The sequence below is a fragment of the Antennarius striatus genome, chromosome 21, assembly GCF_040054535.1.
Source record: "Antennarius striatus isolate MH-2024 chromosome 21, ASM4005453v1, whole genome shotgun sequence".
NCBI lineage: Eukaryota > Metazoa > Chordata > Actinopteri > Lophiiformes > Antennariidae > Antennarius > Antennarius striatus.
This window is the reverse complement of record NC_090796.1, coordinates 13,926,448-13,951,832: the sequence shown is the minus strand read 5'-3', so window position 1 is coordinate 13,951,832 and position 25,385 is coordinate 13,926,448. Positions and strand designations below refer to the sequence as shown.

The following is a 25,385-nucleotide window of genomic DNA, read 5'->3' as shown; positions in this document are numbered from 1 at the left end:
CGACTTTCATATAAGGCGCTGATTTTGGCAACGGATCAGGGCTTTAATGCAGATTTATAATGGCAATCAAACCAGAGATGCAGAACACGGAGGGGCAGACCGGTGGCTCGGCTCACTGAGACGTGAGTCACACCATCTTTAAATTTAAGAGTATGCTACGGCATAAAAAGCATAAGAAGTACTTCTCTGTGATTACTAAGGTGATGGGAATACAAATGGAACGTTCAGCTGACTACCGTCGGAAACAATGAGTACCAGCTATTACAAGACAAATGCAGTTTAATTCAGCGTTAGAAATACCTCTTTAAAACTTTCTTCAAAGCGCTGGTTCTTGAGACTGTGTCTCAACATTCTATAAAAAGACATCTTGATTTGCCGTGGTAGGACAGTATCAAAGGACCCTGAAACTGAAGCAGATAAATGGGATTCAGCCATTTTTAGTTTCTTTATCTTATTTGTTTTCCACTGGTGCAAGCAAAATGTTTCAGCATCATTGATGACACAACTGTAGTCTGGGTGAAATGATTGAGATAAAAATGAAATTCATAAGCAATGGCTTCAACTCAAGTGACCAAATCTCCAACTTCCCTGCATCACCAAGACCACATCTGGACTCCCACTCACGAGGGGGCAGTAACAAGATTTGCAGAAGCGACATTCGACACCATTGCACAACTTTTCTTGGGTTAAAGTTGCCCTTACAATAAATCGAGGAAAACGAGGAAAAAGAATCAACTAGTGACCATTCAGTTCAGAACTGAAGACGCCTCTTGGACAAGGGGTGAAACAGCTTCAACCAACCATAAGCAAGTCCAGTTGAGTCTTTTTTACTCTTGATTTACACCGACCTGGATGAGTGAGAACCTCCACAGACATGCCATTAAAATGACAACTATTAAGTACATCTACCCCAACAGAGTCAAGCTACTCTTTACTATCGCGTCCCTATTTCACGTCCACCACTCCCTGGAAGGGTCACTGAGGACATTTCAGGCTCACCTTCTTGAGCCTGAAATCTTTGAGGAGGTCATTCCACAAAAGAACATGGGCGTCCATGACAAGGGTGGTATGAGCACCAAGTGGTGCCACTGGACCATAATGATGTGTCCATAAGTGCCTCCCACTCCTCCCGAAATAGAGCGTCTCTGTTGACACTTGGGGCCATTGTCTCTTAGCCCACGGCCCTCTTGACAGTCTGTCTGGATCGTCTTTGACCTTCATCACACTTTTGTTTTGCTAGAACTCTGATACCATGGTTGCCCGACGGCGGCGAGGTCACAGGTCCCCACTGATGAGTTGACAGTTTTGGGGGCTGTGCTGTCCACCTGATGGACACTGGTTATATTGTCTCTGACCCTGCAGGAGGCGAAACTTCTCCCATCTTTTGTTATTCTGGGAGAAGGCTAATGAGGCCGCAGGCAAGGAAGTGATGAGGGTTCATTACTGATGGCCCTACGTCAAACCTTTCAAGATCAACCACGCAGCGAGTTTTCTAACAGACTTTATAAATGATAATGAGACTGAAGCAGAGAAGAGGAATAATAGGCAATCATCAGGGGGAAGAGACAAACAAGCAAAGAGCCAAAAACAAAGACTTTCTGGCAGTTCATTTAGCACTTTATTCCTTAGTGATGAGCGGAATGGATCACAAACACGCATTTATCTACATTAAAAGCCTGAATCTTGCAGCAACTTTACTCTGGCGCTGCACTGTTGATTGGTTGACACGTCATGGAAGAAAACAATGACATGTTGCAGTAAATCTCAGCAAGGTTGTAGATGCCAGGCTGTTGTCCTTGGTAACAAAAGGTCAGAGCTCCTCTAGACAGCTGTCCACCATATTGATTCATGGATTCATTGTGTGCTTTGCAGTCTACAGTCTGTTTCCACAGCATCATAATGTTCACAGTTGAAAGGAATTTAGGCCTGCACAGTGTGAGACGAAGCTGTAGCATAGCAGGAATATCGGCAAGACTGGCCTGAATACAAATCAAGCAGAGCTGAATCACTGATTAATCGCTTAAGTCATACTTTGAAAGATTCTCCGGCACCAGATTTTAAAATGGGAGGATTTCTCTTCTTTTTTTTTTCTTTAGTTTTAGATTATGTTAAATGTATTATTTTTAGTTTCGTGGACTGCTCATCAAATCAATTGATGAAAAAGCAATTACTTCATTAGCCGTAGCCCTAAAAATTTGGAAAGGATTTTTAGCAATGGTGTACACAATGGTACAAATGAGGAGCTAAATATGATATACCCATGGAGGGGAATCAGTGTTCTTACAAGCTAACAAAACCTGGTCCAATGAAATCTCTCCATTCATCTCCCCTCCCTTCTGGGTTAATTAATACCGGATCCTTCCTGGGGACATTCTGTAGATCCGTCGGTGCCGATCATCCACGCTCGGGTCGCGTTAAGCCGCCGCCTCTGCTCCTCCTGTAGCCTCTTACATCTATCTGACAGTCGGAAATGATTAATATCTACACAACAAATGTAGTCACTAATGTCAGGACACATTCTGGAGCTCTCTTTGAACGTCAGTAGCAATATATATGTAAATTCACAGCATCTCTAGATTCTATTTTTTATTAGATTAGAAAATATGCTACTAGACAGATTAAAACACAGTCAAATATATAAATAAATAAAGGATGCAGCCGGCAAATGGTCCACTAACTCATTCTAGATGTATGTGTTATTCACAAATACAAAATATACATTTTACATGCAGAACATCTTTTAAGCAAGGGCTACCATTGTTAAAAACACAGATATTACATATTTGGTCTTACATTAAACAAAAACCACCGTATATTTATTTTTTAATGTCTTATAACTTCCACTTTGTTCCCCAAAAAGCTATTAATGATTTAAAAGTTTAAAAATTTAATAGATATGCAATGAGAATATTATTTTATTTTTATATAAATACAAATAAAACGATAAAGTTTTCCATAAAATTTAAAGTTCCTGCTTCATATTCTAAATATAAATATGTGATGCCTGATTTTCCATTTTCTTTCCATACAACATACTTATTCATTTCATTCCTTATATAGGCCAGTGTGATTTAAATATTCCTGCATATCTAGATTAAAAAAAGAGACTAAACTTACTCATTTTGTCCAGGTGGTTTTAGCTGCAGCATAAAATTGACAATAATTACACAGCATCAGGCCTGCCTGTTGTGTCACTCCTCTTGTCACTCCTCCAGCCTTGGTGCTCAAAGCATGTTAGCTGATCTGATAATCTCTGATTAGATTTCTCCACCACTGTGGAAAATGAGCCATCAATTAACGCGGCGTGATTAGGGGGTTCGATTTGATTCCTGTCGAGCACCTGCTGCCTTAACATTTGTCGAGTTACTAGAAGGCTACGCGTCTGACTGACGGGCGGAACGTCGACGCTTCTTCACCGTAATGAGAAATTAAAACGGCATCTTCTAAAGAACCTGAAAAACAAGCCTCTTGGAGATTTATAAAGGTACTTCAATCATTGTGAATGCTTAACATGGCATTATTCACACCAGAAATAAAGCATGAAATAAAAAAAAAGTACTTTAAAAAATAAAGCTGAATCTCATTAATCCAAATTAAAATTTTTTGCAACTTGCGCATAAATTACACCCTGTCTGTTTCGTTTGAGCCCATTTCTCTCAGAGATGGGTTCTGGATGTGGTATTTAAACATCTCCCAACCTTTTAACCCCATTTATCATTTTTCCAATCAACCAGCGCCATAAATTGTAATTTGCAATGTTATCCTGTCGACTTTGTTTCACTTCTGATGGGAGGAAAGAGAGGAGAAGGCAATAACACCTGTAACACCCCGCTGATGAAACTACCTCCTCTGAACCCCTGTGTAAGTACGAGATGAAATATAATACCCTGGAACACAAGAGGAACTTTTCCTTCTTCTTCACATTTTGGATTTTTAGAGGGGGATACATGAAGTTGCCGTGGGCAATGATAACAGTGGGCACAGTGTCTCAGAGAAAGCCTCACGCACACACTGGCTGAAGTCTGATCTGTGTCTAAACGAAAAGGCTCGGCGCAAATCTGATATCTGAACGCTGCTGCTGCTGCCGTGACGACGAGACATTTGTCCTTTTTGTTTAAACACCCCGAGTCTCAGGGTGTGAAATTACACATGCTCTCGAGCGAACATTCATTACGAATCTTAAAAGGCGTCTGAAAAAGAAAAAAAAAAAAAAGAAAGTCAGAGTAGTTGGACCGAAGGGAAAGAAGGCAATTTACAGACTGACTCATGTATTAATGATAGCATCTCACGCGTCTGGGTTCCCAAACATAAAACACAAAGCTCGGGAAAATGTATAATTTTCTTCGACGTGGGTCCAAGGAGCTAACGCGATGCAGGGTGACAAATGGGGAAAAAAATGCAATGGATGATCTTTAAGTCTGTTTTGAATTACTTTCAGTTCATTTCTGTAAAGAAGATTTAATGGATCCAGAAGTATGAGGCAACGATGGACCTTATTTGTCCTTGGATCAGACGAACACTGAAACATCTTCTTCATAATTGTCTTGTTTTATTACATCTTTATAAATATGAGTGAAAGTATAAAACAATGCATTTCAGTGAGATAAAACGCTCAATCCTCCGAATGTGTTGCAAGCAGAGATTAATGCACTTGAACATCATCAGAATCAGAGCGGTTAATCTGTGTAATTCAATTTTAAAAAACCGCCATTCGCTATCTTGCTTACTCAAGGCTCACACAATTTCGTGAGGGCAAGATAAAGCGACACTCCGGCACGTCTGTTGTCTCCAGATTAGCGAGTATATTCCAGCTCGGAGCCGTCACATTTCTGAAGCCGGAAGCTCACCTGATGGCGATCGTCTCGTCGGAGTCTATGATCTTTCCACGTCAAGTGAGGCCACACGTGGGGGCAGTTTTAATGGGTGTCAAAGTGCCCCCTTTGAGTCGAGAGCACCTCCCACAGTAGCAGGAGTCGGATGCAGCTTTCCCCCCGTCTGTTAAAAGCTGATAAATCAGGGTTGTGCAACGAGTCTTTCAGACGCCCTTGGATGGTTGGAGCTAAGAGAACGCGACACACGGAAGTGCAGTCTCATTAATTTGTCTGAAAAAACGTTTTAAAAATGGATTCATCCCTTATTTAGTCAGGAAGGTCACATGGAGATACAAAATCTGTTCTCCCACGGAGCCTTGGATCAAGATGGCAGCACCAAAATCAAAATGTGGGTTTCCTTATCATAACAGGGCATAGATACAGCACCCAACTCATTCTGGTCCTCGCCAAATCTAAATCTGATGGGCGAATTTGAATAATCTGGCTACCAACCGAAGCCTTCCAACACACATTTGTTCAATGACGCTTTGGAAAATTGTGAAATGTCTGGATATCGTCCTCAAATGTGACTCTAACTAAAGGCTTATAGTGTTTGATAGGATCAGGAAAAGCAGGACGCACACAGGACCGCCTCATCACTTCACACATGAAGAGAGAGAAGTGGTCGGTTGACGATTTCACACATCACAGTACATCTAGATGAATCCAGGTAGCCCATATAAAAAGGGCCTGATGCATTATTTACTGCAGATTCAGGTCCACCAGACCTATCCGAGTTTATTTTAGAATAAAACTGAAGAATTTTGCAGACCTTGTGTGAAAAATTCCAACATAACGTCGTATTTTTCTCCGGTGTACGTTGCCAGTGATGGTGATCATGTGTAGTTGACAGTAGGAACTGAAAAACGGTCTTCAGAAGCTTACGAGCAGCGAGCTTTTATTCAGCGAACGCTCTGTCACTAGTTCATTCTCGTAACAGTCAGCAGCTGATAGATAACAAGGTTTGCACAGATGACTCACACTCCGCGGGGAGGAAGAGGAGCTTTAAATCGAGTAAGAATGACAAAAACCAGAAAGTCAAACGTCAAATGAGGGATTTTGTTTTGTCCTGAAAAGAAGCACGACCTCTGTAGCTCAGAGAAAGCAACAAACAATGCAAAAGGCTCTCAAATCACAGCAAAAAAAGAAGTTTAAAACACTTCTTTTTTTTTTAATTCTGAAGTATTGGACTCATGGGAAGAGATGGTGAGATAAGAGGCTGGGGGGACATTTTAAAAATGAATTCAATTGAGCAAATCAAGCTCAAGGCTGAATTAAATCTCCAAGCAGCCATATTTTTACGCCATAATAAAGACCAGAGGACCCTGGGATGTTAAAGGGAGGACAGGAGGGCCTACAATGGCTCGGTTATAGCCTGAAACTTATTAAATTCAAATAAGAGTGAATGTTATAGAATGAAAACTCCCTTGTGTTGCTTTTGGCTGGGATTATCTCCCACATCAAAAGACTCCTCCGAGCGGGAGCCTTCCAGGGATGGGGTGACAGTAATGCAGTCAACAAAAGGATTCGTGCGACGCGGTAACATGGTTACAGCGTTTTTACAGTTATTCCACCCGACTGAGGGGAACAAGGGACCCACAGGTTGTCAACCACACAGAAGTGATTCTGACTCGGCTGTCTGCGGTGGGAAAGGAAAGATTCTGCACAAAAACCTGTTTAATATCGCAAACAAATAAATGTATAAAATTTCATTAAAGGTCCTTTTAAGACTTTTCCATTCAAACTTTTAAGGTGTTTTTAAGACTTTCTATATGAGACTTTTCAACATAATATTTGGACTTTTCAAACACATGTTTACGATCACTGAAGTCTATTCAATTTAAAGCAATTTCAAGACTTTCCTCCAGACTTTTCAATGAGCTATTTTAAGAAATTCTAAACGAGATAATTTTTTGATACTTTTCTGTAAGACATTTAAAGACTTTTGTCAGATATTTTAAGGTCACTTTAAGACTTTTCCATCAGAACATTTAAGCTAATTTTTACAACTTCTCTATTTGACTTTGAAAGACCGTTTTAACATCTTTCAATGGAACTTTTGAGGTCATTTAAAGATGTTTCCACATTTTTAGGTAGACGGCGCATGGGGCTATGCATTCATATGCATGATAAAATCATCTCTACAAACAAAAACAGCATGAAAGATGTGTTTGAACAATTCAGGTTTGTCTAACCTGCAAAGGTTAAGGTGTGTTTAAATGAAAAGGCAGCTTTAACACCGCGGCTTTATCCCAGGTTTACGAGGACAGCGGAGGAACACGAACGCTAAGTAGAGAGGCTTAAATATCAAACCTCCAGTGACCAAACGACTGAGAAACCAACGTTACACAGGTTCTACAAACACATTAAGAGTCCACGGCTTTACTGTAGAGCTAAGATATTAACCGCTCCAAGTTTAAAAGGAAAAAAAAAAAAGAGAATCTTCACAGCGGATCATGACATGCATGGAGGGCAGAAATCCTCCAAACAGGAGGTAAATCTATTCAAGCAGCAAAAACTGATGAGTTGGTTTTGGATCTATTTTAAGCAGAAAACACATTTGAATGCCTTCAGCAGACACGGATGACTCTTCGAGAATGAAAGACAGATTTCATCCGCTGGGCCGCGTGTTCGCATTTCCTGAAACACAACCCACAGAACGAGTGACCGCCTTCTGCGCATCGACAGGAAAGACACGTCATTGTTTGCAGCGGGCATCGCAAGATGGGGACTCACCGCTGCCACGACTCTTGCGGTTGGCCTTCCCTCCTGTCAGCAACATCTTCAAGCTGTTCCTAAACATGATTGCAGCAGATGCCCCCCCCCTGACCAGATTAAAGGAAAATCTGTTGGAGAAAGAGGAGAGAATAAATATTAATGTTTCTGGGAGACTGGCTGTCTGCTTTGAGATCTAGCTGACATTATTTTCTGTATGATTCAGGGGTCAAAAGCCTTACTGGAGATTTTTACAGTGACCAAAGCTATATCACCAAGATGGGACAGCTAATAGAACCCTTCGGGGTCAGTGGATCGCAGGAGCTACGGATTATAGCTGCCAGTCCTGCGATTATTGGGTTTGACACCCCATAAGGTTAAGATTTTCCACATAAAGACATGCATGTGTTAGCTGGTTAACATCTCCTTTGGGAGCATCTCTGTGGTGAATAAACATGAAGTCCAAAATCTCTTGAATCTGTGCAAATAAAAAGAGACATTTACTTCACCTTTACAAGGTAAAAGCTGTCCAATAAAATGAGGAACCAACATTTGGCACCCATAAAAACCCTTCTGCAATATCATAAAACTACAGGCGGCAGAGGCCGGATAAAATATCTGATAACATAAACCACAAGTTTGTCTTCATTTCACGACAACTGTATCCCCTCAGACGCCCCCTCCTCAACACATACACACAACCCCCCCCCCAACCACCCCAACAGAGGCACACATCTCCGCAGTGAGCAGCATGGCAGCAGATGTTCTCCATTAGGTGGGAGAGACTCAGCAAAGCCCCCGCAGACGAGCTCCAGCTGAGGAGCCAGCTTTGGCCCGAACCATTAAGAAAAAAACTCAATGAGGGAGTGGGGGTGTGGGGGGGGGCATGAAAAAGCTCTCAAAAATGCCTCTTCTCACCCCCCCCACCACCACCACCACCACCACCACACAGCAGTGCTTTAAACAAACGCCTCCTGACCTTGAGACGGGAGAAAACGGCTTCCAGGATTAGAAGAGTGTGAAGACGCTGGGGAAATGACAAGGAGGCATAATATTATGGCAACGGCTCATAAAACATTCATATCTGGCTTTACTGATTGTGTTTGTCGAGCGTTTTGAGACCCCTTAAGTCGTACATTGTGATTTAAGTCAGACTAGCGGGGCCGGTCTACGACGATGCCCGAATGCGATGTTGGTTTTTTTAAACGTTGACTCAGGATTTCTCAGGCCAACTTTTCCGTGTATTGTTTGGTGTACGGGGCTACCTAGCGTTTTCTTTCTTTTTTGAGTGATTGATGTCACCTCAGCCAATGACAGTTGAAGGTCATATAAAACATGTCTCAAAAAGACATCGAGGTAGAGTTCTGAATCTTGATCCAAGTTGTTCTCTAACTTCCGTTTGCATCTGAGTTCAATAATCCCACTGCTGATAAAAAAAACACTTCTCGGCTACTCTGATTTTAGAGACATCACTGACAATAAATATGAGTATTTTTCTACCTCATTTGCAAAAGCAGTGCAGTGTGTCACCCTCGCCTTTGTGACAGCATCCGCTAAATAAAAAATGAGAATCAGAGGATCTTTCAAGGAAAGGCCGACAGTTTTCCCTTTAATGTTTCGTTCCCGATCCCGGAGCAGCTCTTCTGTTTTGAAGCAAAGAGAGCCGTAATCGTATCTGGAGCTGTACGAAGGGGTCGCCTACAGGGCCGTCTTTTATTATAAAAGCGTTATCGGCACCTGATATGATTGTCTTGACAGCTGCAAGCAAATATTCCCACGACAGATACGACACTTCTCCACTTTAGGGAATTTTGTTAAATTACATGTGTCACCAAAGGCCCGAAATATAATGTAGTGATCTGGAAGAAAGCAGCTTTATGTTGGCTCTTCTCGTCTCTCATCACAAAGGATTTACAAATGCTAAAGGTTTTACTTCCAACTGTTCTAAAATGTTGACCATTTGGCCGGCGCTCTCCCTGTGACCATTTCTTTCCACTGCCCCCCCCCCCATGTGAGTCCTATCTCATTTCCTGAGTTCTATACTGAAGACAAGCTGTCCAATCAAGAGGACAGGATTTAATCAGACGAACTGTTAGTCATGTCTAGCTTTAGATTTAATTATATTCATTTTAATGTGAAACTGAGGTATGTAGTAAACTAAATGGAAATTCTCCAAGCACCCTGAGGGTAGGTGGAGACGGGGGGGGGGGGTCCTTGAATCTGTTCCCTCCCCACTTTGTCCATCTAGGTGTCAGAATCACATAGCAGAGGGCTTCTACCGACCGTGGTTGGATAAAACACGATGAGAGTTCTAGTGAACTGCGCATCTGTGAGCGACACGCGGTACGCATCTTTTCTAACAGGAAAAAAAAAAAAAAAAAGTATAATCACACCAATCATTGCATCCGCTTCATGATTCAGTGACAGACGCCACGTCGACGCCACAAGAATAGACAAAAAGCGCATTAGTCACATCTGGCGGCGGCGGCGGCGGCTCAAGGTGGCTGAGCTGTGGCACGACTCGGAGATGACGGGTGATGAATAAAGCAGATTTCTGGCTTATTAATTAATTACCACCAATAAGGAATTAAGAATTAAAGGATCGGCTAATGAGGAGATTTGTTTTACCTCGCAGAACTACACAAACTCTTCCCTACCTGAACTCGGTTCATTGATATTAATAAAGTACCCTCCTATTACTAGATGTAGAGGGTAGTAAGAGACTCCAGGGGGGCAGGAGGTCAACTCAATTGGCATGCATGCTCATCTTCCCTGATACAAGGCGGCATCTACACAAGTATCCACGCATCTTCACCTTGGTATAAAATATGAATAGGGAGCAGCTTATTATGTGCTTGGGTAACCTGGAGGTCAGGAGGGTTTTTTTTTAAAATTATTATTATAATGCTGAAACTTTCACCAAAAAAAAAAAAAAAAACACAACATATTGTACTTTCAGGTCTCCTCGGGAGACCCAAGAACTTTAGTGATGAAATATACATAGTCCATCACAAATAAATCTGGTTCTGTATGTATAGCAAGGCGCAAACCAGGTGAGGCTACACCAGTTCACAGAGCAGAATATGGGCGAGATGTTGCTGAAGGAAGGCCGATCGATGGTTGAAATCTTAAGAGGACGGGATACTGAGTAGGCAACTGAGCGCGCAAACACTCATGCAGACTCGCACGTGGCCGTAGAAGAGACACAGCCACGCACACACACACACACACACACATATAGAAATGTATCCGAGTATAAATCCGAAGAGCAATGTTTCATCTGAGGGTGTCGGCGCACACATCTCTCATTCCCACTCTCTCTGACCCTCTGTACCGTTCCTTTGTGAAGGGAAGCCAAGAAGCAGCATGCTCTCACAGATAATGTGCGTAAGCGGATGCAGCCCATCTCAGGGCTCTACCGCAGCTCAGGAATAATGCTCCTCCAGCGTCTTAAAAGCCACTTAAAGGGACATTCGCCAGCCGCGTACGACCAGCCGCTTTCATCCGGTTACCTGAGAGACCGGATGATGGGACACTTGTTTGTTCTGATGGGGGGGGGGGGGGAGAAAAAAGAAAAAACACACATTGCTCACCGTGGATAAATTAAGAGTCTCTTTAACGGTGAAACGGTGCCATGGTGAACGGCGTTACACTGCATCACCAGTCTTAGTCACCAAATGTGTTGGGGTGGAAGAACTGCTTCATCATGGCAGGATGTGAATATTTCAGGATGAAGAATAACACGTTCAAACGCATATAAAGAAATATAACAGCTGCCAGCGCAGAAGTCCAACCTTCAAGGCCAAGCCTAGACTACAAACCGCACAACCCCACCCCTCCATTAATTACACATCTTATTTATAATCAATAAAGTATCCTTTAATGGGGCCAGTCAAGGCGAAGGCCAGTGTTTCAGGCCTCCAATAGGATTTATCTCATGTTACCCCCAAGCCTCCAAATTAAAACTCATCTGAGAGGAAGCTGCACAGACACAATCATAGAATTAGAGGGGGACACATTTCCCACGGGAGTGCTCTCAGTGTGATTACCTATAACAGAGAAGTTAGAGCAGCTGAAGAGAAGAGAGGGCTTTTAAATTGAGATGGAGGAAATTGCCCGGATAAAAAGTGCTCTTTTTTTTTTTTTTTAACAGGGCAATACGGCCATGATAAAATAAAATTTGTCAGAGAGGTGAAAGACACGGGAGACTTTAATGTAAAAATCTAATTTCACATAAAAAAAAATATATATATATATATGAACCTGTCTGAAAGTGGGTAACTAGGAGTCACCCAGAGAAGAAATATGGCTTAATATCGCTGCTGCAAGAGAGTAAATCCCTGAGCAGCAAAAGCACAATGAAGCATCAACAGTTTGAGAATGACTAATGGACTTTGCCCTCAGGGATACACATTTCTTGGAGCAATTACAGTAGAGTTATGTGGTCTGACTGGGAAACACGAATGTCAGACCTTCATCACGTCAGAACAGCAGCACAAAAAGCATAATTTTACATTATTTATCTGTAAATAGTTTGATAATTTAAGACGATTCGTCCAAAATCCATTGATTTCTTTCTCCGCCTTCCTCTTCGTGTCGGTGCCACATCTTGCTTCCAAAGTTCAGGGGGGGGGAAGGAGAGGAGAGTGGCAGATGGACCTGTTCATTAAACGAAATCCTGCCGCAGAGGTGCATCAAAACCGGAGGCCGGTTCAGTCAGAGCTTCCTCCTTTCATTTTACCAAGTCGACACCCTGCAGCATCAGAAAAGGATAAATCACACGCCCGTCTCCAGCTTGAGGATCGCCAGGAGAGCAGCCTTCCATAAATCACACTGATATCAATAAGGGGAAGTGTCAGGCCCTTCCTCACAAGGTGAGAGTTTCACAGGCCGATGGAGAAAACACTTAAGGTTGCCGGTAACAAAGTTTCACTCCTGCATCAGGACAGATTATTTATTAATCTAGATTAATGCCACGGCGTTCATAGGTTAGAGGGGAAAAGGTGGCGATATCTGCATCCTGATGCCCAGCAGGGGGGTAAGATCTGTCAAAGATGTGACAGTTCTGTATCACAAGGAAGCTAAAGCTGCCTCAGTCTTTTATTAATGAAAAAGTCACGTCTGGTCTCTTCTTTAAAATATTCTCCATCGCTTGCCGATATCAAAATGAATTAAAAATGAATTAAATGTGCAGTGATTAAAGCCCTTTTAAAACATTTGACCTTGAGTCACGGAGCACTTCTTTGAGGCACTGCGAGTGATTATTCCCCTGACTCACTCACGACTACATTTCCATCTTCTTTGTCTTTTTTTTTTTTTTTTTTCATAACTAAAATAAAGCCCTTGTGTCGAGCGCGCCATCTGTGCCCCGAAGCCTCAGGAGTTCATCGCTAAAGAGCACGGGAGACATTTGGCATCGGTGTCGGGTTCCCAAAGCGTCATCTTCACAGACGACGTCTCCATCTCGTCGCTGGAAGCTTTTCGCTAATGCTGCTTATCTGATCTTTCAAAGTAATGTTACGCAGCTTCAGCCAACAACTTGTGGATCTGAGCCAGTCTGTCCTCCTTGACAGACCTTTATTTCAGTCCATACTGCTAAAGCAGATTTGTTTCTTCTCCGGCACACCGGCGTGGTCCACATATATCCATGTGATTTATTACCTGCTTTGGTTTCCCTGTTAGGAAACAGAAGTCTTCCCACATGGGCCAACTGGCAAAGACTTTCATTACTATTCCCTACGCCCAGTTTAAACCCAGCTAGACCCCTCTCTCTCTCTCTCTCTCGCTCCAATTCAGACATGCTCCAAGCTGAAACGGTGACTCAACCTTTACGGGAGTCTGAAAGAAAGTCCAATGACAGAGGAGATAATTCACCGGCTTTTGTTTTCCCCCTGTTTGTTTTAGTGAATGTCTGGGCAAGGCCGAATAAAAGGAACGAAATGGTGCAAGCTGTGCAGGCAGGTGTGGAAAAAAAAATCACCCAGGCCGATTGAGGAGAGAAATAAATCGTCTAAATGCACAAAATCCATTTAGACTCAGACGTGCACAAGGGTAGTTTTCTGCATGTCTTCTTTTATAATCTCTTCAGTTTCAGACTGGAATTGGGCATTGTTCAGTGATTAATGAAAATGCTTTTTTGTTCTACCATGCAGATATCAAAATGACAACAGCAGCCGAGCTTTAATTTCAATCTAATTTAGTATGTTGTGGTTGTGCTCCTCCTCTACTGCTCGGACTGAGAGGATGACGGCGACGGATGGGCGGCACAAACCTCCACAAGCCAGGTAGATGCAGAGATTCCTGGAGGAGGAATGAGCCGCACGGCATGTTAAGACGTAAAAAGGGGAGCATTCTTAAAGGTTTACCATTTCACGGATAAATGAAGCTGGATGGCGGTGTGAAAGGTCAAACTGTGTGCTATAAACGTGCCCGGGGAGAAGGACGGTTAAATGAGACCGTTCGATTAATTCCATCGAGAGCTGCTTAGCATTCTCTCTCCGTTCCCGTTCCTTCATCCTGCTTCTTCATTCACAGACCTCACTGCTACACCTGCTGGCCGTTTTCAAGTTCTGCTGCTCCGTCTGCACCGGTACCGAGTGGAAGTGCCAAGAGTTGATATTGATGAAATGATAAATCTAAACCTAATCTTAATAATAGCCTTTAATCTTTGCTGCTGACATCGTGGCACCGGCGTGCCCATCATGCGGCCAGCAGAAATGTAATTTTGCATAAATCCATTCAGACGCCTCCCATTCCGATGCCCCTCAGCATCCTGATCCTGTTCAAACGGATGGGCTAGTGCTTGAGAAAAAAGAACGGCTCGATGTTTGACAGGCAGCTTAAAGAGGCTAATGCAGTCCTGACACCAGGACAGAAGGTCGCTGCGCGCAGAAGGCCACCATCGACAGATAATCAACGTCGGCGCAAGTGCGTATTTGCATGGAGATGGGAGGGCATTTAAAATGAAATTCTAAGAATTAAATAGGCGTCGGGTCCTTCGGCGTCTCCTGGTTTCGTTCAGTCTGCTGGGATCGGCCCCTCCCGATAGCCGCAGTGTCTCCACTCGCTTGCAAGCACTTGAAACGAGATGAGAGAGCTACAGGGTCCCAGAGCTGAACTGCTTTGTTTACTGAAAAATTATTCACCCTCAACATCCTCTTATTATGTTTACGACACTAAATCACAGAGCAATTAAGCTTAACACTCTTGACACTGATTAACAGTTAAGTTCAGCCTACGGGGCAAATCCTCACCCGCCGCTGTGGAGACCCCAGATTTGATTTGTGGTAGCCGGACTGTGTTTACTACTAGACACAAACGACTGGTCGTATTCACCAGTGAGAAGACAGAGGCGATTCGGCAGCATCGTCTGTTACTAAGGGGTTTGACGACCAAAAAGGCAACGCAGTACTGCACTACGTCCGCTAGAACTCCAGGATTCTGACTGGTTTGAAACAATCAATATGAAACTTTGCAAGGAAATCATAACAAATTAATAAATTTTAGGAGAATTTTAGGAGCTTTAAAACCCAAAATGTCATTATTACCAAAAAACAACAACATATCTAATCAAATTCTGGACTTTGACGCTCAATCATGGGGATAAACATCTTTAATGATTTTAATTTGAATTAAGGACACCTAATATTTTGCTGAACAGAGTCAAATTATCTTAATACAAAATAACGACTTTATCAAATGTGATTTGTTGCTATAGAAAACATAATAATGAGCCAAGAAAGTGTGAATTCTTTTTCTTATTACCCGTCTATCTTAAAGCATGAAACGACTGATACCTTCTCATAACATCCACACACATCCTTTCCTGACACAGCTGTCACATGGATCTAGTGCCAGCCTGAAGCTTGTTTCACCAAGGATTGCCGCTGCCTCTCTTTTGCTCTGCGCCATCAGTACTCACCCTCACATAACTCCCCCTCACGTGATTCTCCCATGAGTAGGTCTTTGTCGTTTCAGGAGACATACCGAACAACAAACCGACACCGGTTCCCACTAGCTGTAATTTCAGGTTGACGCGTGCATCCCATCTAAATGCCTCTTCTTAAAATGCTTGACCACATGGTGCTTAGCCAGAGGTCCGTAGAGGCCTTGTAGTGACTATGTATCTCTGAGCAGCAGAGCCAGATAGAGTGTGAGACTTCCTTGCCTTAGGCTATTGTGAATCAAGTGCAGCCAAGTGGTTGATAGGCTTAGCATGGCTTCTAAAGTGGAATAAACCCACAGGGGCACTCCTGGGTTGGTTTCCTTTACGGATTGGCAGAGTTACAAAAGTCTTTGTCTGAAATGAACTTCAACTTAAAAGGGAACTAAAGATGAGGCATCAGAGCAGTATGGGGAAACATCTGAGGACAGATATTTGCAGCTGAAATACATTGGAGACCGCAAGAAAAATCATCAACCTAAGCTCAGCTCGCATTTTGTCAGTCTCATCAGTCATAAGGCATATGTCTGGGGTTCTTTTGCAAACACAAATACACTCAGAATATGAGTGTAGAGTCTGAAGCGAAAAACGCAAAGTGTGTGAAAAGAATAATTTAATGACTACTGAAAAGATATTGTAGAAACAGCTTGGATAAAAGTAGTCAAAGATGGTGAGTATGGCAAATGATCTATGGCCATTGAGAAATATTGACATTTCAGTTATTAGATATGTTTAAGGTGTTCTGTGATGTCCTGATTTGACACAGTCACATCTCAAATTTCAGCTCATAAACTGTTGTGGAAGACAACTATAAATCTTGACTTTTGCTGTCTAAAATTAACAATCACAAATAGTCAGTAACAAGTCAAGAAAACCCAGAAGGAGTCTATAGATGTTCCAGGCACATCCCAAAGGCCTGGGCAGAGAGTCATCAGACATTCAGAGGGTGGATATGTTTTCAAAACCACAGGGCAAGAATAGAACAAATCAATAGAGTATTGTCATCCATCCAAAACAGGTAGAGAGAGTTGCTTAGGCACGTCAAAATTGGATCACTTGAGGGCATTTAGAGCTGTTCAAAACGTCTGGGCTCAACTTTAACAATACAGCAACATGAAATTGAATAAATCAAGAGATGTTTGTCAGAAGAGCTTTACTTCCCGTTACCAGCAGGTACTACTATGACAAAAATAGCTCATTTCTAAGTGCATGTTGATGTCTCCAGGCTTCTTATCAAACATCCAAAATTTGGACCACATTTAAACGATGGCAAGTGGAATAACACCAATTTTGTGTGTTGTGACAAAACATCAAAATTGTACCTCTCAAAAATATAATAAACTCTAAATTTTCATCTCTTTCGCGATTGCACCAATCAAATTTCATGTTAGCAACCTGCTGTTGAGTTTAGTACTTGGCACCAAGAGGCTTATTTGTGCATCTTGACATGATGCATGTGTTTACCACATTTCATAACCTCTAGACGAAAAACCCATTGGGGTGCTGCTTTTTAAAATTTTCTGTGTGATGTTGCAGAGCTATTCTATCACGACCCAATCCTGAAACCCATATCAGAGTGCTATGTTTACGCCTTTCGACAAATGTCACAATTGTCATCGTCTTAAATTTAATATTTTTGGAAAAACGTTCAGGACCACCACTACAAACAGTCAAAGTTTTAGTTTTTCAAAGATAAAGTTTATCATTTCAAAGGGTGACGTGTTCACTCACAGATGTATGGAACTCATTCCAGCTTCCCCCAGTCCACCTTGTGGGGGTGGTAGTGGTGGTGGTGGGGGGATGTGTTTGTGAAATACAAAGGCATGCATATAAATGTGGTTTCATTTAGCAGAGGCACACTGAGGGAGATACGAGATCCAATCTGTTTCTCAATGGAGTATGCATTGTTCCAGGTCTGTATTAACACATATACCATCACCACGCTCACATTCACTCTGTCAAAAGCATCACTGTGTCCTGAAAATTAGCAACGCCTCTCTAATATCCTTTTATACAGATGACTGTGCCTTCAGCTTTACTGGAACAGTGAAACGAGCCACTGAGGGTTCCTGGAACTGTGTGACTGTTCTTTCTTTTTTTTTTTTTTTTATGTGATCAGTCTTGCTTGTGGGTAGTTTTCTTCTTTCATCCAGACTCACCATTAATCCCACAGCCAGCAATAAGATACCTCAAAGAAAAGCACATTACTGTGTCTTACAAGGGCAACGGTACCTTCAGCGATGCTATTTGTGGCTATGAATCTGGATCTAAGAAGACAATATCAAGGATAGAAGGGAGCGTGGGCAGGATAGAAAACATGTGATATTACTCGCTTTTCCAGCGCAGCCCACCACCCGATCGCTGACAGGTTGGAGTGACGTTTGATGGAAGGCGCGGATGAGACCGCGAGAACCAATTAGCGCTTTAGCGGGCCGCTGACCTCCGATGGCAATTTGATGACCGACAATAAAAGTTCCTTTGATTCCAGCCGCCAATGAACCATGTGACATGCACGGCGATGGGAGCTGCTGTTTACTCCCCGACTCACGTGGTACCAGGAGCTCGTCTCTGTAAAGATTGTCTCAGACAGATGCCGGCAATCACCCACGCTGTTTTAACTGTAGTAACCATGTGTTTAAATGGCATTCACTTGAAAGACCTTCATCATACATCATTTCATTAAATGATTGTTTTCATGCCACGCTGCTGTTGTTTCTCTTTTTTTTTTTTTTTTTTACAATGAATTATTGACAGCGTCGGGCTGATGAGGCTGAGTGGAGAAATATGATGACCTATACATGAAAGAAAGGCCATCGGTTTGTCTTGTCCCTATCAATTTCAATTAAACGGGACAGCGTGTTCTCGACGGGAAGCCTCAATCCTGGCCTGAATGATGAGGCAGTAGGTGTGTGTCTGCATTTGCATGTGTAGAAGAAATACGTATTTGGCAAACAATCCAAAAAAAAAAAAACTTTCTGAAAATACAGGCGAGTTCACTGTCTTGTTCAATTAAAGCAGCCTTCAATTGAGGGTGAAGAGTTGCGCAGTCCTTCCCTTTCCCTGAAGGTCACGAGCCAACAAATGAGTCTGCCTTTTGCCAGGCCTTATGCCACGCACATTAGCAGGTTGAAGCGGGCCTTGCAAACATCAGCAAAAGAAAAAGCCTAGGTGCTACTACCCTGTTGAGAGTGTGCAAAAGGCTGACATATTACATCCAAGAAAGACTGCGGGGGAGCGATTGAGGAGCTGGGGATGGAATTAGAATGAAAAATATAGCTCGAGTCTATCAATGACACTGCAGAATCAAACGACTCCACGCTCCTCGCATCCTTAACCGATCCGAGTCGAGATTTGAGATACGGCGGCCAGTTTCTGCTGTAGGTCAACGGCAGGTGGTATAAAATTACCATCACCATCTGTTTCGGATGCGCCGATCAGCAGGACCTTGAAAACGTAATCATCAATAAAGTTTATATCACAAGTGCACGCTGACATTGAAAGCAAACATATGGGATATTCACTAATGTCACCCTGCATACGCATTAGCAGTGACGGCTTTGGAAGTGGTCAGCTGAAGTGTTGGCTTTACTGAACTTTAGAAGCAGATTGAAGCATTATTGGAGAGAATATTCAGCAGAATTAATCAATAATGACGACGATCATTAGTTGCTGATGCAAACCTGACCTACAAGGACCACCCACACATTCGCAGCAGTTGTTACCCAACTGTTTGTTCTCCTACAAAGCATGCACCCAGGACACTCTTTTTGTTTTTTAACGTATTAGATTTGGGGGGAGGAGCGACAGCTGTTAGCTGAGCCCAGCTGTCAATGGCGACCGGCGTAGATGAGAGGGGAGGAGTTGGTTTTGAACAAACCTGTGCACGTTCGGTCCCGAAGGAGCGTCGCTTTAAAGAATTCCCACAAAAGCCCACATGACAGCTGGATATCTCCATCTACCTCCACGTCTGCAGCATTTCTGCAACCTATTTCTACTCCCATTGCCACATTAATTATGCTACGTACACTGTTGGAGGTGTGAAAACCATGATTGACTTGGCAGAATAATCCACATTATATATTTTGATGTTTTCGTTTTACATTAGAGGGTTTTGAAACATTTTCTTGACAGTCTGGCACTAGTGTGCTTCCAGCAACAGCATTTACAGTCTTAGCCTGTTGTGTTCCTGTTGGTTATGTAAGATACAAATGCAATACAACAAATTTGTCAGGATAAATTGAGTTGGGGATGAACTGATTGGGATTTCTAGGTGAAAACAGTAGTCCTGAACTTACTTTTATGAGGCTTTTAAGGGAATTAATGAGGAAAAAAGGGCCAGATTTAGCAGAATGAATATTAATTTAAAAATACTTTTGCTGGGTCCTATCTTCTACCCTCCACAATTATTATGCATGAGGTGAACGAAGGAAGGAAATTGTGGCGGAGCTCAATCTAGAGTACAATGCATATTGGATTTTTTTTCCCTGTCAATGCTGCACTATTTCCAAAACTGTACATTAACACAGACTGATTTATGTGCCCTGCATTTCCCCTGTTGAACACTGTAGACTTTGCAAGCCATTACAGAGGTCGCTGGAAGCCATTATGCTTAATGATAGTTCTTTAAGATGAACAGTTTAGGTCTGTTGTTAAAGTAAGACTTTTACTTGTACTAGCCTTTCTGGGATTAGTTTAAAAAAGCCATTTGAAAGCACTGTCTGAGCATTAGCAGTAAAGTTCATTCAACAGAATTTTCTCTTATGACAAATGGCCTCTCAAAAGCTTTCCATGTATAATTTCCGCCCCCCCCCCATGAGAGTGATTCTTTGCTCAGTGCAGCTGCCTCCCATCTCGAGCCTTCGACTCCAGTGCGAACCGACGTGTCCAGCTCCAAAGGCCATCAGCTGGAAATGTTTCAATGAGCCGCATGACAATTAGACTAGCCTTTAGCTATCAGCATCCCAATAACAAGGTAATGCCAGGGCACAGGTGCATCATTGTGGGTGGGCCTCGTGGACTCAGCTGAGCACGCCTTACATGGCAGTAATCCTGATGTCTCAACATTTCTGATAATCAAAGTTCAAACCTTGGCGCGGCTCCTGCCAGGATATTTCTTTTAAAACCAGTCGTGGCGTGTTGGAGATGATACGAAAGAAGAGTCAAAAGCACCGGTAGGTAAACACACCGTTCTCAGACTGGTTGCGGTGATTCTAGCAACTCTGGATCCCACTCCATCTAGGTTCAGACTGGGGTAACTAGTGCAGAGACTCAAACAGATCCCTCACTGTCTCCCCACTTAAATCCCAGAAATGTAGGATGGAATGCATGACAAAGCACAGGGGTGGCCCCACCAGGAACAGAGGCCAGGTTTCTGTGGGTGAGGGTTCTGCCTGTGTGTGACAAATTCATGGGAGAGGTGGGGGGCATTCCTAAGCTTTTATCTGTTCATCTTTCTAAACATTTAGGCTGTGGCTTCTGTATTATGTGTACGATAAGGTGAGAATGTGCACCATCCCTGTTTATTTTACATTCCAGATATGGAGAAATAAACTCCTTTTTTTCCTTCATCTGCTGTAAATCTTCAGCAGATTTGACACTTTGCAATCCTAACAGTGCCCAAAGAGAGAGTAGCCAACCTGCCTACCATACATGGATGACTAAAAGATAGAACCATGATCAAGTCAGGGAGGACAGCTCCCCCACAATTCAAACAGAATGCATCTTGCCTGTAAATTGGTTTTCATCGCAACTGGCTGTCAGTGTTGGCGTTTGTGGGTTTCGGTGTGTCAGATTTGACACAACTCCCCTCCAGCAGCTTTGGGCTGCAGCTAACCACCCACGTATCCCACTGGGGAGCATCTTCTTCAGATCCCCTTCAACAGTTTGACAACACTGATCCCTCTCATTGCCGTCCCCTGCAGCACTCAGCCCAGATTTACAGCCCGAGGCATCTGATTGGAAAATGCATGACTAATACTATCGGAAGAGAGTCTATAAATGTAGTTGCCTTTCTGTAGTGGGAACCTGAGGCATGTGGGAATTAGTAAGTACTGCTTCTCCACATACTGCAAACCACCATCACCGAAAGTTTCCAGAGGGTAATGGCACATCACGTTTGATGACATGCACAACTGGAGTACTAGAATCCAGCACTTTGCGGACCCGGACACGCTGTCATGTTTCTCTGCGCCAGTGACCACCACGGGAGCCGTGCCTCGTCAATCACAAAACCAGGCAGTCTTCCCCTGGTCCTTATACATCGAACAGCTTGCTCAGCTTTGTATTGATGTTGGAGAGTATACTATACATGTGCTGGTGTTTCACAAAAGAAAGCTTGCCGTAGAAGCAAAATTAAAATTGTTCGGAAGCAAGACTTGAAAAATGAAAAGGTTTCACGCATATAAACCCAATTAACTGCTTAAACAAAGAACATTCCTTCCTCGCCCTCTAAAATGTGAGCAATGCAGACCTTTCAAGCCCATTTTATGGTATGACTATAATTTATGCCACCTCCTAAGCAGCACTCGCAGACTGTGTCTCTTGTGTAGCCCCGGCTTTACGCCGGCGGAATCTCAGAGGAAGAAAAGAACCAGTGTCATGTGGTCAGAAGGCATTTCAGTCAGACAAAAAAATCTGTGTCAGCGCTTTCTGCTGGGGAGTCAGAGGCCAGTGTTCAGAGCTGTTAGTCTCTTTCTCAGAGGAGAGCCAGAGTTTAATGGGACTACTCTTCCACTCCATTTGCCGGTTTGCAACTTGCAGGCCGCGGCTGCACACGTGCAAGCCAGAGACTGTCACTCCACATACCTCTCTGCAGCGTGCGACCTCAACACCTCTTCAAACAGCTGACAGAATTGATTCACCCTAGGGCATACATTTGAAAAACTAATCGTACTCCAGGAATAATGTGTGAGGATGATAATAAATGCCAATGCCAAGGTCAACGGCAGATGCCTTTGTAAAAGTCCATACACTACTCAATGGTTGCGCCAATCATCCTACCAACTTCTGGGGCATTTACTGTCATAGTCTTTCTGATTAGGGCAGAGCCAGAAGGCCTTAATCTAAAAAAAAAGCTCTCATGATATGACTTTGGATCTATTTCAGAGCCAAACAACAATTTCATGGCCGGGCAGTCACAGAATAATTACATTTGGCGCCAAGCAGACACATCGATCAGTACTCCGGACACTTCTAAAAAAAAAAAGACCTATTTTTTAAAAAAAAACTTCTTGTAAGGGAATGACCAAACCTTCACAGTATGTATTTTAAAGGTCCACTATAAAGATAGTATCAGACACAGTGCTATTCCTAAAGAAATTGTCTGAGGGTGTCTTTGCAGATCGTTTGAAATCTTGAGGTGATGACGGAGCATTCTGAGGCAAACTGGAGGGTGGGAATATTGTTTTTTCTTGCTTTATTTTTGCGATCGATTCTTCTACGGTCTTGATGTGGCTTTCAGTCCCGTCTTTATCAGATTTGTGACAGCAGAAAACCTTAATCTTTCTCTGTCCCAAAGAATCCTTGGCTTTCTTTTGTGCCGCAGGTGAAAGGTTAGAAGAACATGACAATCTCGTTGGAAGTCAGGCAATCCCATAAGCTTTGTGAAATCTCATAAGAATGTGGCACATAAACAAGATGGCACCTCAGACCGATGAACAACCACCAACCAAATCTGTGAAAAGCCATCTAATGGTTTTCTTACTGTGATTGTGTCATTTCTGGGGCAATTAAGAGTCCTTCTCAGGCAAATACCAATGCATGTTGTGCAACAGCATCACATGCCATTTCAGGCTAAATCACAATTTTGTTGAGAAGTAAGACGTTGTTACCCAATTTGGAAAAACACCTGAGGCTAAATCAATCTGTTTCATGATAATAGAGTTGTACTGGATTACGTTACTCTACAGAGACAACTTTTCCCTCTCAAAGTGATTTATTGGGGTTACTCATGCAGAAAAGATTGATTCTCCGTGGCTGATATGAACACTTGCTGAATAGTTAATTTTGACAAAAGTCTTTTTTATGAGTAATTTAGAAACTCATACTATCGGCTTCCTTTGTTTGATGTATTACAGTTTTTCAACATGGTATATTTATAACTAGTACTGCGGGTTTACCCAGAACCCCAGGACTACTTCACACGTTCTTCTAAAACTCAAAGTCAAAATACGAAGATGGAATTGATAAGGTAAACTAGTAGCATGTGTTCATCTAAACCAGAATGAACTGAGGTATTTGAAAAGTAAGAACTAAGCGAAAATGTAAGAAAACCCATTCGACTACGAGAAACCGAAGAGGAGTAAAAATGGGAAAGAAAAATCCTGACAATATAGTTCAAGTGTGGATCTGGAGGACTGACTCACCATGAGCAGACAGCACCCAGGTCTTCAAATTCGGCTTTGATGGCAGTGAGGCGCTACATTTCGCTTGGCTGAACCACAGTCCAGATCCCTCTCCGGAGGGGACACCCGACTGATCACTACAAAGGCAACCACAGTGAAATAAACTTTCAATCAAGGCTGGCGAGTGCCCGAGAGAGCTTGGTATCGACACAGCAGAGGCGACAGAAGCAATATGACATCCGCTTCAGTGGCGTGAAAGTCTTTGCTGACGACTGTCTGCGCTGTCAATGTTCACTCTGTTGATGATCTTAGAAGGCAATCAGCGGCCAGTGATGCAAACATGCCGTTTGGAGCGGCCACAAAGGCCGGTTGTCACAGAGCAGACCGGGACAGTAGACAGTTGTCACCCTCTTCAGGGGGGAGGATCTAACACAAAGTGCTGCTTTCAGAGTTGTGATACAGACCCACTGAGTCCCTAAGTACTCCAACCAATGTGTCATTATGTCATTAAGTGGCAAGTCAAGGATGGGAGGGAGGCAGGACTGAAATTTTTGTGGTGTGGGAGACTCTAACCATCATGTGATAAACATTAAAATTGAAAGAGAAGGGGGCAGAGGGTGGGCTGTGTTACATGTTTGATCCATCACAACATTTATGAGATATGAACATCTAATGTGGTTTCTTATCTGGTCACAAAACACAAGTGCCACATTCCCTTTTATCTTATTATAGACCGTGCAATTAAACAAATAATGCCCCAAAATAAAAATTAAATGGTTAACGCTCCGATGGCCCACACATATGTTCCAGTTACATAAACACAGTTGGCAGTTCAGTTTCTTTCGAGAAAATTAATTAGCACACACTCTTGGAAAGAGATATTTGCTTGGTAATGAAATTAAGTAATGATAGCAGTACACAAGTATTTGTTCAACAAACAGTTCCCAAAGAGTAAGAACCAAAGAAAGCCTCTCCCAGTATAATTCAATAAATTAATTCAAGCATCGCAGAGTCAACTTGAGCTAACACTTGAATGTCACTCTGCGCTAGCCCCCGATTTTTTTTTTCTATCCATAAAGGGCTTCTAAGATTTTTTTCCCCAAAAGGTAGCAAAATGTCATTTCAGCACAATAGAATTCTACAGACAACACTGCAACACAATAATCAAGTTTCCTCATGGGTGTCGCAGGCTCTATTCATTTTCTAATTATAATTTGCAAAATGCACTCTGTAGCGAACACTTTACAAGACTTTATCTAAATTTCACACTGAGTTTCCAAAACATTAATTAAGATGAGCCAATCAATGGGAGTGCAAATAAGTTCCAGTAATTATTATGTGAAGCAATAAGTAAGTCAAACCTCAGTTTGAATATATTTCGTATTGATATTGAAATGTTCCTGGCTTTGAAGGCATTGTGGGGGAAATTTAAATAGCGTCTGTGAAGCCATGCTTAGCGCAACATTGGTTTCTTTCAATTTAGATTGAAAATAACTTTAGTGAAATCTCACAAAG

The 25,385-nt window shown here is 42.6% G+C and overlaps 1 protein-coding gene across 3 annotated transcripts in view; it reads right to left on the bottom strand.

Annotated features, from left to right (window-relative positions):
* The window catches only part of tanc2b (tetratricopeptide repeat, ankyrin repeat and coiled-coil containing 2b), a 104,044-nt gene that overhangs the window by 66,775 nt on the left and 11,884 nt on the right, over positions 1-25,385 (bottom strand). For 2 of the 3 annotated variants that reach the window (XM_068306309.1, XM_068306311.1), the window contains exons 1-2: positions 23,892-24,145; positions 7,608-7,717 (exon numbers count right to left, since the gene is read on the bottom strand). In XM_068306309.1, coding sequence (XP_068162410.1) covers positions 7,608-7,674 — 67 coding nt within the window. In that variant the 5' untranslated portion in view covers positions 7,675-7,717; positions 23,892-24,145. Of the gene's footprint in view, positions 1-7,607; positions 7,718-23,891; positions 24,146-25,385 lie in introns of those variants that run through there. The other variant, XM_068306310.1, reaches the window with a different exon arrangement.